Genomic DNA, 15,832 nt, shown 5'->3' with positions numbered 1-15,832 from the left:
AAGCATGCATGCACTTTCTGTAGGATATAGCCTTGCAATTAAAACCTAACTGTGTTAATAATGTGACTATACAAACATTTGAATATTCAATAAGCACGCATGACGAAATAATACGTGACTACAAAATCGACTGGTATTTCTCACAATATTACAACCAGCTGAAATAACTCAAATGAAAAACGTACTAAATTCATTATTTCTCCAAATTTATCCGAATTTTTACCAAATATAGAAACAATTCAGGTAACAAATTCACATTCTCATTAAATGTGATATATCTTGGCGGTCGTGGTATCAAAGGAGAGGTGAAAATAATTTGACCCCATGTGACCTTTCTTCCTAGCATATATGCTAGGTTAGGATGCATTGCTACTCAGTGAACGTTTTTTTCACTGTATATATGGGTGGGGTATCTTGAAAAAAAACAATACACATCGTACGTGGAGCCTATTTCGTATTTACAACTGGTAAAACGTTTTAGTACGAAAATCGACCAATTTTAACATTCAATTACGGTAGTCGGAGTTATTTTAATGGCTACGTAATTGTCTGCAAAACAAACAAACACAATAACAATAAACTACAATAACACTGAAAACAAGTGGTTCATTTTTTTTTTTATGGCAGAAAGTGTTAAATTGAGCATGATATAGAAAAGCACCGGGCAATATGAATACTCGCTTCGGTCAAAGTCTTTAAGTAAATACAGGAATTCTCTCCTATGAGTGGACTCTACTTAATTGATTCTTTCATTTAATTAATGTACCTGTTCTTAAAGAGATAAAAACAAATAAAGAAACAGACTATAACATTGTTTTAATTAATTTTGGTATTTATATTTTGGATCATCAAACCAGTTCACAATACCATAAGAAAACAAAACAAAAACAAAAATATTGAAAATACAGAACAAAGAACGAAAAAAGGAAAAGCCGGATAATGTTTTCAGCTAATATACATAACATCAAATGGAAAACTCAAAAAGTAATCAAATTCGTTCCATAGGAATATAAATTTAATTTATCAACATTGGCAAGATATTTCTTGTTATTAGACTAGAGTTTCTATTCCTGAAAGGTAAAATAAAAAAGTCTGATTAGCAAGAAAGATGATATGATTGAATTCTTTTCAGGTTTAATTAACCTCTACAATTAATGTGCTTGATACGTAAACAATTCGCAAATACGTTTCCATCCCCCAGTTGAACTCAATATTTCGTGCAAAATATAAGTATTAGGCTATAAAAAAAACTTATCATATTTTTTAAAAAATATTTAAAAAGATTGATCAGAAATGCCATCATGCGGTTATGCGAGTAGCAATACAATCCATAAACAAAAGGAAAAACCTTGTTAAAACAGCGTGAACAATTTAAGTTACCCTTCAAACAAAACCGTGCAAAAAGGTTGCTTTAATTAATTAACTCCAGTAAAATTAACTCCTGTCAATTTAACCGAGCGAAAACAAAATATTTGCGATAATTATCTCCAGTAATTTTAATATCATGAAACTATCATATTCATCGAAAACTAGGTTTTCAAATATAGAAAGAAAAAGAGAAAAAAAGGAACAGAACATTTCATTTAAAGGTATGAGGTAACGCTAGTTAAGAGTTTTCTATCAATTATAAGGGGAAAAACTAATATGATGGATGATAAATGCAAACGTGATTTCAACATTTTATTTCAATTTATTTAGATCATTAATACCAAGTATCGTTTAAAATACATTTTGTGCGCATTGCTAATTTTTTATCCTTTTTTTTAATACTTCATTTAAGCCTACATAGTAACTAAACAAGGATCGGTGGCGACAACATTTGAAGGTAAAACCACACCACTAACCCCCCCCCCACCCCATCCCCGTCCTCCCCGCGGGCGTCTCTTACTCCGATATGACAACGGTACTGCACAATAGGTACAAATGTATATAGTTACATATTGGTTAAAAATGTGCATGTCTTAGACATACAAATCAACTTGTTATTGCATGGTTAACAGATTCTGTGACCTTAACATATCCCACTACGCCACTAAACCCAGTTGGTGTATTATTATGCCACTGGTATTATAATTTCTATTTGTGTTTAATTACTCTTAATATGCACACAATCAAGATCGCCTGATTTATCATGTTAGCGACTCGTCGAAGAGAAACTTTAAAAAAAAAAACAGCAAAAAACAAAACACAGCTGCCTTTTATTTTATGTAATTTTGAACTAACAAAAAACAAGAAGAAAAATAAAAAATAAAGAAAAAATGAAACACACCCCTCTTAGAATATCTTTCAGTCAACATATTGTAATTCATGTTGAACTTTGTATCCGGACTATAATTCAGAACGGCAATCGTCTGAGAGACAAGAAAAAAAAATGAAAAAAGAAAATATGAAAAACAAACAGATTTATATTTTAAGACTAATTGCCTTTCAGTAACATATGGAACTTTTCAGCTCTGATGCTGCTTCTGGTATGAGACTCAAATTAATGTACAGAATCACACAAACACATATACACACTCTACACAAATACACACGGACAGATTGAAATATAATCGAACAAATGAAATCTCAATTATGGAGTTTCTGATTTTATATTTGCGATGGTCCTATAACAATAATCTCACTCACCGTTGTCATTCTATGTTGTTTAATAAGAGACAATTTGGATGAAAGTAAATTCTTCAAAAAAGACTTTAATTTCGACCTTTCAATTTGTGTGACAACCTTCTGGTGGTAATTCAATGAGAGATAAAGTGCGCAAAGGTTGGCAGTATACACGAGTTTTAAACCTTTGTCAAATAATGTAACACGTGTTTTTAGTAGGTGTGGGAACGAAAACAAAATTCTCGCCATTCATTAAGTTCAAGGGCGGCGGAAGCACTTTTAATCTGGGGGGGGGGGGCACCGACGTCGAAGGGCACTTTGCAGAAATTCGATTGGACTGATGCAGCCTGATATTTAGTACCCTTTATAACTCTTTTTTGTATTATCTTATTTGCGTATACACATCACTCCATCAACGCCCCCCCCACACCCTCAAGGAAAATATGCATACTAGCACTGCAATATCCAATATGCAAATTGGGAAACAAGGAACAAGTTTTCTTTTGAGACAGAATGAGGTGAAATCATGCTAGTTGCTAATGTAGGAACTTCCGAATTAGAGTTTATTTCTTGTTAATATCTTAACAAGTTTTTCCCACTCGAAATAACTTTGAGTTTGACCCACAGAAATTCATTAAAAGTCAGGGGCGTAGCCAGGATTTGCATAGTTGTATGCACGACTATCTGAGCGGAGCGCCACCATCAGTTGGCGCGGAGCGTATAAGACAATTTTTTGGGTTTACAATGCCCTCAGATGGCCGGAAACGGCCCTTCCCGAGTGTTCATTCTGGTTCCCTGGCCTCTTGCTAACTTGAGACACCTCAATTTTTATGTAGAAAAGGGCACATTTTTAACCTGAGGAAAAGTGGGGGGCACGTGCCCCCTGTGCCCCCCCGGTTCCGCCGCCCTTGATTAAGTTATATCACGAGATAGAACTTTAAAAAATAATTTTGGTTTCATGAAATAAATGTTTCCTAATCTTACCAGGAAACTTTCTAACAGCAAACTACTTTGTTATTTTATTTTATTTTACTTTGCCAACTATTTCAAAGTTTCAACGTGTTTCAAGTGTTAGACATCTATTGATTTAGAATTAAAAAAACACAAGACATTGATATTTTTCATTTTCTGTGGTAAAAGTGAGTGTATATGGAAATAAAGTGTCAAGTGAATAATGTAACATGTTACACAGATTACACAGATTACACATATTACACATATTACACAGATTACACAGATTACTGTATTTAGGCATCACTTGAGTTAACTATGCAATCGGGTAGTATATATAAAATGGGGATTACATGTATATAGTACAGTGTTGATATAAAATAAGATTACATGAAAATATATATAGAGGGAGTATAATATACACTATAAAAGCCTCTGAATTTAAGCCCAGGGGTATTTATTACAAAAGATTTCTCCTTACGGGAAGGAAACCGAGAACAATCACAAAAGGCAAAAAAAAAAAACAATTACAATTGTTTTCTTTCTTTCGTCCATTTCATCCTTTTGTGGAAAGGGGCCAAAAAAAATCAAATATGTCGATAAAATTTTGAGCTCAGTGACCAAGGACAACCAACTGTTCAAAAATCAGCGGTGATCAGGTACAAACAATTAAGCACAACGGATGAACAGACTTACATCATTAGCATTCAATGTTCTTGTAAAGTATATATGCGGAGGAACATAAACATTCAGTATATTCCGAACTGTGACGATAAGGTGTAGTTCCATTATTGTCATTGTTTTATACATTCAATAAGTGCATTATATATAGTTCGTTCTCGAGTAGCCAGTGCCGTGCCCAAGGGAGGGGGAAGGGAAGGGTGGTACACTCTTAGGTCATTCGGCGGGTGGGGGGGATGTTCAGGTGGAGGATTTTTGTATTCCTTCATAATTCATGTGTATTTTTATTATCACAACCTTGCATTTAGACCTCATTATTGACGTAATTTATAGTCTAAAAATCCCTCAGAATATACTATTTCAAGTCTAAATTTTAAATTGGGGAGGAGAAGGGAGGACATCAAGACCCTCTACATAGGAGTCGCAGTCAACGACCCCACTGCCACACCCCTCTTTTATCAAATGTTTCATCCACCTACAACCCGTCCATAATGGTTTATGCCCGTACCCACGTCAGTTGGGTAAATTTGAATTTGCGCCCCACAGGCCACCCACCTATGAAATCCTGTGCGTGTAACCATGTATGTATGTATTTTAGATCATCCTGCATGTAGGAACTCGCGAAGAAGCCGTCATTGGCTTATCAAAGCCGCAAGCTGACCGAAGTCAGTCTCTTAGATTCATATGAAACGTCCATGATTATGAATTGTCAACAACTCTTTAACTGGACGACATACATTAATCTTAGAGTGACTCGAACTCGGGACCTTATGATTGAAAGGCACCGGCGTTAACCACTGAGCTAACACTCCACTCCATATACTCACTATAAAAAGGCTCGTTCCACTGACGTAGATATACATTAAGTCGATTCATTATTTTAGCCTCTGTGGTTTCTACTTACGTACATTATACTAATCTGTAACTTGTAAATGCAGCAAGTTTTTGTTTATTCTTTAATTCCCATTGGAAATTGAGACTGTCTTTTGTTTATCTGCTTTGTAAACATTCTTCCAAGAAACGAATAAACTTACACAACAACAAATCTTCAATTTTGTAGCATACGTTTATAAAATTGAACTATGTGACTAATAGATGTTACCTAGAAAAAAAAAGTGATATGAAAAATACAAAGCAATCAGCATTGTGTATTTTGAAGATTAATTCTGGCTTCATTTTTCTTTCGGATTAATTTGCCTTTTTAGTGAGTAGGTTACTTGTGCCCGACGGAGACGGCAGAACGACCGACGAACACAGTGTATTCCATTGTGCAATAATTACCGTTTTCTTGTAAAAAACATTAAACGGAATGCTTGCTAAATTTCATATAAATGTAGCAATATTTATTTCTTGTTAAAGCAGAATTCAATCGGTTTTGAAATTTGATCAAGGTTTTTGATTTTTAATGGAACTATCCAAAATGACCTGCCAGTATAACACGTAGGAAAATTAGGACAAATAATGTAAGGATATACCAGTTAAGAATGGGAAAGAAAGGTACTGAAACAAATAAGGAAATAACCAAAGCAGTATATTGGGACAAGTATAGCTCAATTCAGTAATCTTAACATCCGTCTGATTATGAATTATATTTCAAAAACTAGATATATGAAATATTTTCGAAAAATGTTGACAAAACTTTCGAAAATGAGGTTAGATTATGATCAATAACATGAAAGTAATTACTTGGACACAATTTTTTGTTTACAAGCTCGGATTATTCTACGCATGCACATATTGCAATATTTGCTCCCTTTCTCCGGGAAAGTTACCCGCAGTAATGTGACCATTGGAGGAGGCCACTACCCCAGGGTAGGTCGAAACCCTCAAACCATCGTCAACGGTATATTCGGTTTTCAACGATAAATTTCGACCAACGTATTTCGAGTCAGACATACCGCTATCACTAACGACAGCGTCATTGGCCACACGCGATACACCGGCGGCCGATGTACTCGGTTTAGCGGTTCCCGGTGTCGGTTGTACGGTCTCTTCCTTGATTGCTGTTTTATCGCTCTCTTGTTTCACAACGGTTTGTCCACGACGTGTTTGACAATGTGAGGGCGCTTTACCCTTTTCCTGTTGTCCAGGAGCCGAGTGTTGGTGTTTCTTTTGCAGTTTCCTCTCTTTCGCTCGTCGATTCTGAAACCAGATTTTAACCTATCGGAGATGAAAAACAAGTGAAAGAGGAAATTTTACATTTAAGAAAATGCAGTTTTTATTGACCTTAATATGGATGACTGAAACCATGGAAAATGGAAGTATAGAGTAAATATTAATTTTTTATAGAGCAAGTGATACTTTCTTAATAATTACTTCTTTTACCGTCTCTTTTCCTCATTTCGAGAGCTTAATATTCAACTAGACCTCAATGTAGAACAAAACATTCACACGTCAAGATGATACTTTTAGGGCAATAGCGTAAACCTTGTCCGTGAATAAACTTACACCCTTGAAAACTATTAATACACTATCAGTTCCCCATTTGTCCGATTTTCTTGTTGCATAAATAATTGTAGCCCTTTTAACCAGCAATGTAGTTTACTTTACTGATTCAGACACAGAAAAATTAGCATGATGGCAACGTTTTCATAATTGTTACTTTTCTTTTCTTTATTTTTTTTTTTAATATTAATAATGTTGATCAAAACAGAACAAATAACTATAAAAGTTAGATATAAATATACAAAATTTAACCGAAATGAAGAAGTGTCACCAAATGTGATTCTCATAGACTGGATTCTTGCTGAATCATCATTTTAGCTATCATTTTTCATTGCTTTTTTTTTAGATAAGTCCTGAAAGGAAGTCAGTATAGGCCCCAAATTATAGCACTCTTTAATTGCTAGAAGTTTTCAAAAGGAATTTCCTGGAGGTCTTTACTCTCCAAATTGTTCTCAGACATTTTTAAGGAACACACAAAATGACTGAATGTCCCAGTGAGGAAAATTTCATACAAAGTTGTAATAAAAACAGTTCAACAATTTTGACCAAAGGTAACCATATTTGAATATCTAGCATAATTGGGGCCAATTCTGCATACCTTTAACTCCTAACAGCTAAACAACAGCTAAACCGATCAAATAAGCAGTTAACGGTGACGTAATTATATTCAAATGGAGTGCGAAAGGAAAGGAAGTACAAATATTTTTATCGAAATAAAAGATTGTCCTGGCGACAAAAAATATCTATCATGTAATGGAATCACTATAAACTAGTTTTCATCTGATCGGTAAATATTTGTAGTATATCAAAGTTACATACAAACTTTTCTAAAACTTTAAAATAGCCAATCTCTTCAAGTCCGCATTTTGGGTTAGATTATAAATATTGTCCAAATCAAGTAATATTTACAGTAACCTGCAATCAAATTAAGAATCTATTTGGATAAAAACAAACTTGTTGGCTGTTCCTTAAGTACCAAGTATGCACTGTATAATGTAACACCGATTATAGCCTGTGTTCCAAACAATTTTGTAAATATACAATGGCTTATTTATATCATTTAGAAACCTTACAAATTAATAAATTAATTAACAAAGTCACCATTAATGATGTAATTCTGGTGCATAAGGTAAGCAGACTATCTTTCCATGATACTCATTATCTATCCATTATCGGTTTGGATCGCCAGACGGGCATGACATCAACGCAACAGACAGACAGACAGACAGACTTTGTTACAGATCATCAGTATTACTACTATACACATTACACGCTTGCAAGATAAATCATGGGCAGTTAGGTTCACACCTCAAAAAGCCGTTTATATCCACTATCAAAGAAGTCTTGTTCGTCCAGAAATAGTATACTTTTGAAAAGTTCTAATAATTTGTTTTAGTAGGTTCAAGTTGGGGAGCAATATTTAGTTGTTCTTTGAGGTGATACGGTAAGAAACTGCGTTTCAGGGACAGTTGATCATATCGTATGCAATCGATCGATCGATCGAGTGAGAGAGAGAGAGAGAGGGAAATCCCTTCCCATCTTTAACCAGTTCAATCGTCAAAAGTACGGTTAATGTCTCAACTTTGCATATTTTATTTCCATAGCTGTGATAAATTGGTTGATGTTATATAACTTACAATGCACATCAGTTGAGTTCCGGCAATGTGATTAGCTTCCATCATTTGCCAGATAGTAAATCACAACTTTATACAACATCGACTACCGTCTATCTAAGATCATAAAATATACAGTAATCTGACATTTACAGAAAATACATTAGTCATAGATACACCTATACAATTCTTTCATCTTTCGATACAAAAACAAATTGCACCTGTTTTGAAAAAAAATACGATTTAGAAAAAAATTATTGCGTATGATGGAAAATTTCGTGACAAAGAACCTTAAATATATTTGGTCGACTTAAAACGAACAGAATAAATCACTTCATTGAAAACAGCTGATGAAAACTAAACGACTTAACGAACTCAGGTACTCAGGGACAGATTGATTGATGTAGGTAGAGATGTCTCACTTCTACATTTGTTATACGGTACTATAACGAGACCCCTGCCCCTACCCCCTGCCCCTTACCCCCTGTCCCTTACCCCCTGTCCCTTCCCCCTGCCCCTTCCTCTGCTCCCTTCCCCCGCCGTTATTTCTGGATTGCCTTTATCAGTTAAGTTTCTAGGTTACTTTGCACTTCTTAACACAAATGTGATATTCTGATACAAATGTCACAAGAAAAAGGATTTCAAACTTGTCAAAAATTTCCTTGATCCAAAAATACAAATGTTGACATGCGCGGAATCAAACTACAGGTTGTGTTAAGCAAATATAATAGATCATTAGCATTAATAACATATGTTAGCATTATTAACATATCCTTAGCATTATTAACATATCCTTAGCATTATTAACATATCTTAGCATTATTAACATATCCATAGCATTATTAACATATCCTTATAGCATTATTAACATATACAGATACGCGTCGCAATTGCTACAATCAACTTCCCTAATCCCTTCAAGCAATTTAAACAAAATCGCTAAACCTTTCAAAATTAGCTTTAAGACTTTAAACGTAAGTCGGGCATACGGTAGAGAACTATCATGGCGGGAATGTGGAACCCATGCCAAAGTTTTCCAATGTAGAAATTATTAATAAAATTCTTATTTTACGTTTTACGTTTTCTTAAATCTAGTTTATATTTTTATGTATATAAGCAAAATGGTCTATTGTCTTTTAACTTATTTCTTTTTGGCCTGTTATTCAAGGGCATAACTAAAGATAAATATCATTTTCAATAACAATCACAGACAAACAACGATTAAGCAATTGATTTGTTTAATTGGGTTAATTTTTCATAGTCTGCGCATATTTTGACATCACTTATTAACTTAACTTAATAACATTCACATAAAACATAACAGAACCCATCAAAGTTAACATTCTCTGTCATTGAAATTTTTGATTGTATCAAATCATATTAAACTGTTTGGAAGAGCACATCACCAATATAATTGACTGAAAAGAAACTTTAATACATTTTAACCAATAGCAACATTATATCAAAACAGATTAACATTCAACGATAAGCAATTTTCAGAGAATTTTTACACATTAATAATTTTTTTATTTTTTCGCTATTTTTTTACCAAGTCTTTAAAAGAAAAAGAAACAAAGACAACAGATAAAGGAAAACTTGTTTTCAATTTTGGTTCAATTTTTGATAATTCTGAGATATCAAGTGGAATTAAAAAGTATTTGAAAGAAACTTATTTTTCCAACACTTATCTTCGTTTTCTTTTGCCGAATTCAACAAAGTCAAATACTTGTTCCTTCAGTAACATTGATAAACTTACATAACTATACTGTATTGCAAGTTTGATCAAATGCCTACATCAAAATTAATCCTTTTAAGAATATTTCTTTTAAATTGTATATTTCATAGTGATAATAATTGTTTTCAATTGTAAACATGTTCACAATGATTACCATTGTTATCGAAAAGAACAAAGGAAACATGGAACAAAAGAAGAAAGGGAATTGTCCCTCACCTGGCGGTCTGATAGACCCAGCGCCATCGCGATCTCGGCTTTCCGCCTGATCGTGATGTACCGGTTAAATCGGAATTCTTCTTCGAGTTTTTGCCTTTGATGATCGGTGTAAACAACGCGGTACTTGTCCTTTGTTCTCGTTTTACCTATAAAAAATAAAAAAGAATAAAAGTAGAGATAAAAACTTTATTATTTCAGAGTGTAAATATAGTATAAAATATTTATCATATTCACGATTCCCGGTGTCATGAATTTCACTAAAAATTGTAAATATTATTTAGTCCTTTATTTCAAGATAAATCGCTGTTGCGATGTCAAGTCTACTGATTGCTATAAAAAGTAAAATTAGAACCAGTTTTAACTTGAAATCGACATAAGAGATAATTGATTATTTTTCTTTAATTTATTCATTAATATTGATTATTTACTACCAAAACATATAAATCTACATTAAACTGTCCTCGATAGTCGATTATTAATCTATTAGATTCGTTAAAAATCTTAAATCTAGCTAAAGTTTAAACTATGCTGCACAGGTGTGCACAGATTTGATTAATTATTATTATTCTTTATTTTTGGCTCTTAATGATTATTTTGGAGAGAATCCGGATAATAGTAGAGACAATAATAAAACAAAAACCCTAATAAACAAAAAACAAGACAGAAAATGGGCTTCATATTTGTTCTTGTCTTTGTTTATTATTAATTAATTAATTATTATTTTTATTAAACTCGGGGATTTTGAAAAGGAAAAATGACTCCTTCTTTTGTCAGTTTTAATGGTTCCTCTACAAATCTTTGAAACAGAACAGAGCCTCATTAAATAATTTCAAACTGACTGACTGATAATTAGACTGACGCATCTTGCAACGTTAGCAAATTGCGTTCATATATATTAAAATGGTATGACTATAGAAAGATATACACACTACGGCACATTGTTGTATTGTACACATGCATAACAACTGCGGTACATTTACAAATCAACCCCCGTTGAATTTATCAAACATGAAGCTATAGCATCACCACATAGCCTATGTAAAGACTTCAGATAGTAAGGTTAGAAACATGTCATGGTTGGTTACATGTTTCACAGAACCTATACCGTTTGACCTAAACTATAAACCTACGTATTTGTTGGACTATCTTTTTAATGGCGTCTGAACATACAGATAAACCGAACGATCGTAGGACAAAACACTTCAGGTAGAGGTTTTATTTGTCAAAGGTTAAAATTGATTTAGTAACCTGACTAGACATGATATCGGGTCCAAACTTAGGCTGATAAAGTCCATCGCTTTGGTCAGAAATAAATATTTTTTCAAGTGCTGTGAATAAGGCGTACTAATATGCTCTTTTATCTGATGTAACTTTGATAACCAAATCACCAGCAAGTTCACAGGATCGTTATTTCCCGCCTCGATTTATTCGGTTTGCATATCCATGAAAAAAATAATAATAATGGCGTATTAAAATAAAATAATAAAAAAAACTTATGGAATACCTCCGCACAGCTGGAGAAAGCATCTTGTGTTCTGTAGAGTTGCTTGTTCTTAATGGTTGTAGCTTTTGACACTTATTACAAACTTAAATTTATTTAAAATATATTATCAGATTACAGCTTCTTATTTTGCCGCTTAGTTTGGTCAATATAGTTTTTGAAATGTAAAATTTAAAAAAGTTATATGGATGACTATATACAACCTTTTCCCCAACGCACAGAAAATATCTTGTTTGTAAAAAAAAGTTTTTCTTAAAAATCTTGCTTCTACTCCTAAAATAAAATGAAAAGGACAAACATTTGGGGGAGAATAAAATAAAAATCACAGCAAAACAGCAAAGTATGTTTTTAGACTTTTGGCACTATTTTTCTCCACACTGCCACCAAAACAATGTGAATTTAGTTTTGATATTAAAAGATAACCATCCCCCAATGTTTTTTATACAAAAACAATCCTAAAATGTTAATTTAACCTTATTAATTAATATTGCGGAATTCCTCGTCCCAAGGAATATCGTTAGGATTCTGAAAGTGAGAGCAAGTGCTAGAAATACCGAACAACTGCGCTAACCTTCACTGTTATAACACATTAGAAATACATTGGCTTCAAATGAAATCGCCCAGTAATATTTTTATATAACCTAACCGAGACTATTTATTTCACAGTATGTTGTTAAAACAAATAGACCTAAAACTATTTTAATGCATGATGAGAATTTCTTTATTTCTTCATTATTTTTAAATTCCTCCAGTGTAAATATTTCTTGAACAATAAATACAAAAAGTCAAATTAATAATAATAATAAAATATTAAAATTTGGAACAACTTCTGAAATTTTGATCTTGTTGAAAAATAATGCCTTCGTTTGTATTTATTCTTTACAGCTGTAAATATTCTTCAACAATAAATACAAAAAGTCTTATTAATAATAATAATAAAATATTAAAAGTTTGAATAACTTCTGACATTATTGATCTTGTTTGAAAATAATGCCTTCGTTTGTGTTTTTTCTTTACAACTTTATTCTTGAAGCTTAAGCAATTTATTGATCCCTGCAATAAAATACACCAGATTGTAACATATATTTTAAGATATTTAGCGATTAAAACTAGATAATAACACCTCTTGTTACTGTTATAATGACCAAAGAATATAAACAACAAAGAACAACAATGCAGTCTCCTACCAGGGAGTTGTTCCATAACAACTCCCTGCTCCTACTGTGATGCCTCGACTGAATATGTGTCAGTTGTTTCACATTGTTGACATCAATTTCCAATATACAATTTCAGACTTCTATTTAATGAGTAAACTTAGGAAATAAACATCACCCCCCCCCCTCTTAATAAAATAGTCATAGTTTAATAGCAATGCCTCAAGTGAACGGTCATCAGATGTTTAACATTATTTTGCTGCAACTTTTCATGAAAGATAATACAGAATTATTTGACTGTTTGATAATGCCATCGCTGTGTTTACTTCTGAGCGTGATTCTAGTAGCCGATTCAAAGATTGATTCCTGCATGCGAACTGATGGGTAACACCTTTCTATGATTGATTAATGAATTAAAGATGTAATTAAAATGATATTAATATGGTAAACGTATGACACCTTTCGAGTTTTTTATTGGGTGACATACTAGCGTATAAATGTTTTGTCAATTTCAGTGTATGAATGGCTACCTTTTACATAGAGTAAGGAAACCTTATTAAAACTGAGTATTAATATATTTTTTCTTTCATAGAACTGAGTGAAAACAAATGATAATAAACAAACAATTTGTTAAACTGAGTATTATCACAAAAAAAACTTTGTTCAAGCAAGACGCATAACTTATGGGAATCGTTTTAAGTTTATTGACTATATATTAATCGTATGTAGAATCGACCAAAAGGTAAAAACCATTTGTTTGTTTGACTTTCACACAACTAATTACTCGCGGTGAATTAATTGGTGTGTTCAAAAATAGAAGAGTTTAGAAGGTCATTGGGAAAATGACACAACCCAACAAAAGCATATACACAATGAAAGAAAGCCAGGGAACGGTAATATTATTAGAGTAATAGAGATGATAATTAATTAATAAATAAATGCATACCTTGCAATTTGCTAACCTAATTAATGTCTGCTTTCCCCTCAGGATTGCTTGAAGATAATCAGTAATTAGTTTTTAAAACATGTTGGAAATATGAAGTGTGGGAATGGAAGTGTTTATTAAAACAAACTATTCTCTGATAAAGTTCATATTTCTGCTATGTGTAGGTCCCCTTCCTACAGGTACAAATATTACATTAAAACATTGTCTTAAATCGTGAGCTGGTTGATAATAAAACAATTTTTTTTATAAATATAAATTTCTTATTGACTTTATTGAAAAATCTGTCATCCTACGCATTATTTAAAAAAGTACATTTTTTCATGTTTTTACTGGCGAAATCACTGGACGGAAAATTTCTAAAATTCCCAAGCAATATAACGATAGAGTGTTCTTCAATTCAGGGAAACTTAATAAACTATAAAATAAACCAAATTGTCAGAATTACTAGTTAAATCAGACCTGTCTTTAAAATAATTAGATTTATGTAATAATAATAAAACATAAAAGTTGGTTTTATCGCTCACAGATATTTCAAAATATGTTTTATATTATTTCTGTCAATAATTAAAAAGGTGTATTGGTTTTCACCCAATATAAAAAATCCTACATTCCAAGAGAATTATTTCACATTGACTGTGTAACATTACGACAGTATATTTGCGATAAATGGATGGAGAAAATAAGAAGAAAACATGTAAAAAAATAGAAGTAAATCATGCATAATATATAGTTATGTCCTACGTAACCGATAAACCGAAAACTGGTTAGGAAGTTTGTAAACAAGTTTAAAAAGAAAAAAACAAATAATTGACCTAATGAGGTTCCAACCAATGACATTCGATCCTTGTGTGGAACCTTATCCATCCTTACAGAATGGAAGAATAAAACACTGCAAAGTATGTTTGATATTTCAAACCAACGCACTATAATAACAATCCAATAGAAGACGCCTTTTTATGCCCTATAAACAGTTTATCGATGTAGTAAATGTCTTAATGTCTGCATTTTTATTGCCTTTTTATGTAATATAGTTAATGCATGGACTTGAAAATGCAGTTCGAAGCTGAAAACGATATCATTCACCAATTGAAGTACGGTAAATGGACTGTCTGTGCGTATGAATAGATTCGTTTGTGTATGAACTTACTTCATATATTTCATTGCATGATTATTAAAATTATTACTTCATAAACTGGAGTAATGTTTTGAAATTGGAAATTGTTAAATGTTTCTCGTGAGGGTCGATCTTAAACTCACTAAAACAGAAAATAACAAAAGAACAAAAGAACGAATTATTTCCCAAAACGATATCGTGAAGCTCTTCTTGTTTAAAGGAAAACCTCATTAAATACAACATTTTTTATTGTTTAGACATTTTTTTAATGTTATATTTCAAGCAATAAAGTTATTCATAATTAAGTAATGAAGTAATTAATAATAAAGTAATTCATTGAAGCAAATAATTATCCAAATGTAAGTCACCGCATGATTAATGTTCAGATAAGTTAAAGCTATGTTTTATTTTGTTAATACATGAGCTAATAAAAGAATTGTCAGCCAGTTGACCTATTAATGATTTGAAGTGTCAGTTTAAGACTACGAGTTCACATTAAGAAACCCAGCAGATGTCAAACTGACATATCCTAAATGTCTTTCTAAAACAACAGAACTATGATAACTTTGTTTTTTTAAATTGGTATTATAAGAGCTAACTAAACTCACGTTATTTTGTTGATATAAATATATATTATAATAACGTCACGTTATGAATATGAGGGCATATGAACCACACACAGTTATGATCTTTAGTATGCACGAATAACACATGAAAACGCACATGAAGTCATAATATAACATGGTAAATATGCTTCACATTGTTCTTTTAGTCTGCTTTATTGATAACATATCTATATTAAAATTTTCGAATAATTCTATGTATTTATTTGTACTGCTAGATTGATACAAAAACAACAACATAATGAGGAG

At 32.3% G+C, this 15,832-nt stretch overlaps 3 protein-coding genes across 3 annotated transcripts in view; 1 reads left to right on the top strand and 2 right to left on the bottom strand.

Annotated features, from left to right (window-relative positions):
• LOC139979497 (MIT domain-containing protein 1-like) overlaps window positions 1–15,832 on the bottom strand; it is a 167,722-nt gene that overhangs the window by 31,008 nt on the left and 120,882 nt on the right. The window lies entirely within an intron of this gene.
• LOC139979797 (uncharacterized) overlaps window positions 1–15,832 on the top strand; it is a 32,637-nt gene that overhangs the window by 7,496 nt on the left and 9,309 nt on the right. The window lies entirely within an intron of this gene.
• The window catches only part of LOC139979796 (uncharacterized), a 45,189-nt gene continuing 30,168 nt past the window's right edge, over window positions 812–15,832 (bottom strand). The window contains exons 2-3 of the mRNA XM_071990909.1: window positions 10,246–10,391; window positions 812–6,396 (exon numbers count right to left, since the gene is read on the bottom strand). Coding sequence (XP_071847010.1) covers window positions 5,959–6,396; window positions 10,246–10,391 — 584 coding nt within the window. The 3' untranslated portion in view covers window positions 812–5,958. The remainder of the gene's footprint in view (window positions 6,397–10,245; window positions 10,392–15,832) is intronic.

Source organism: Apostichopus japonicus, chromosome 14 (genome assembly GCF_037975245.1).
Source record: "Apostichopus japonicus isolate 1M-3 chromosome 14, ASM3797524v1, whole genome shotgun sequence".
In the NCBI taxonomy this organism is placed as follows: Eukaryota; Metazoa; Echinodermata; class Holothuroidea; order Aspidochirotida; family Stichopodidae; genus Apostichopus; species Apostichopus japonicus.
This window is presented reverse-complemented; position numbering and strand designations above follow the sequence as displayed.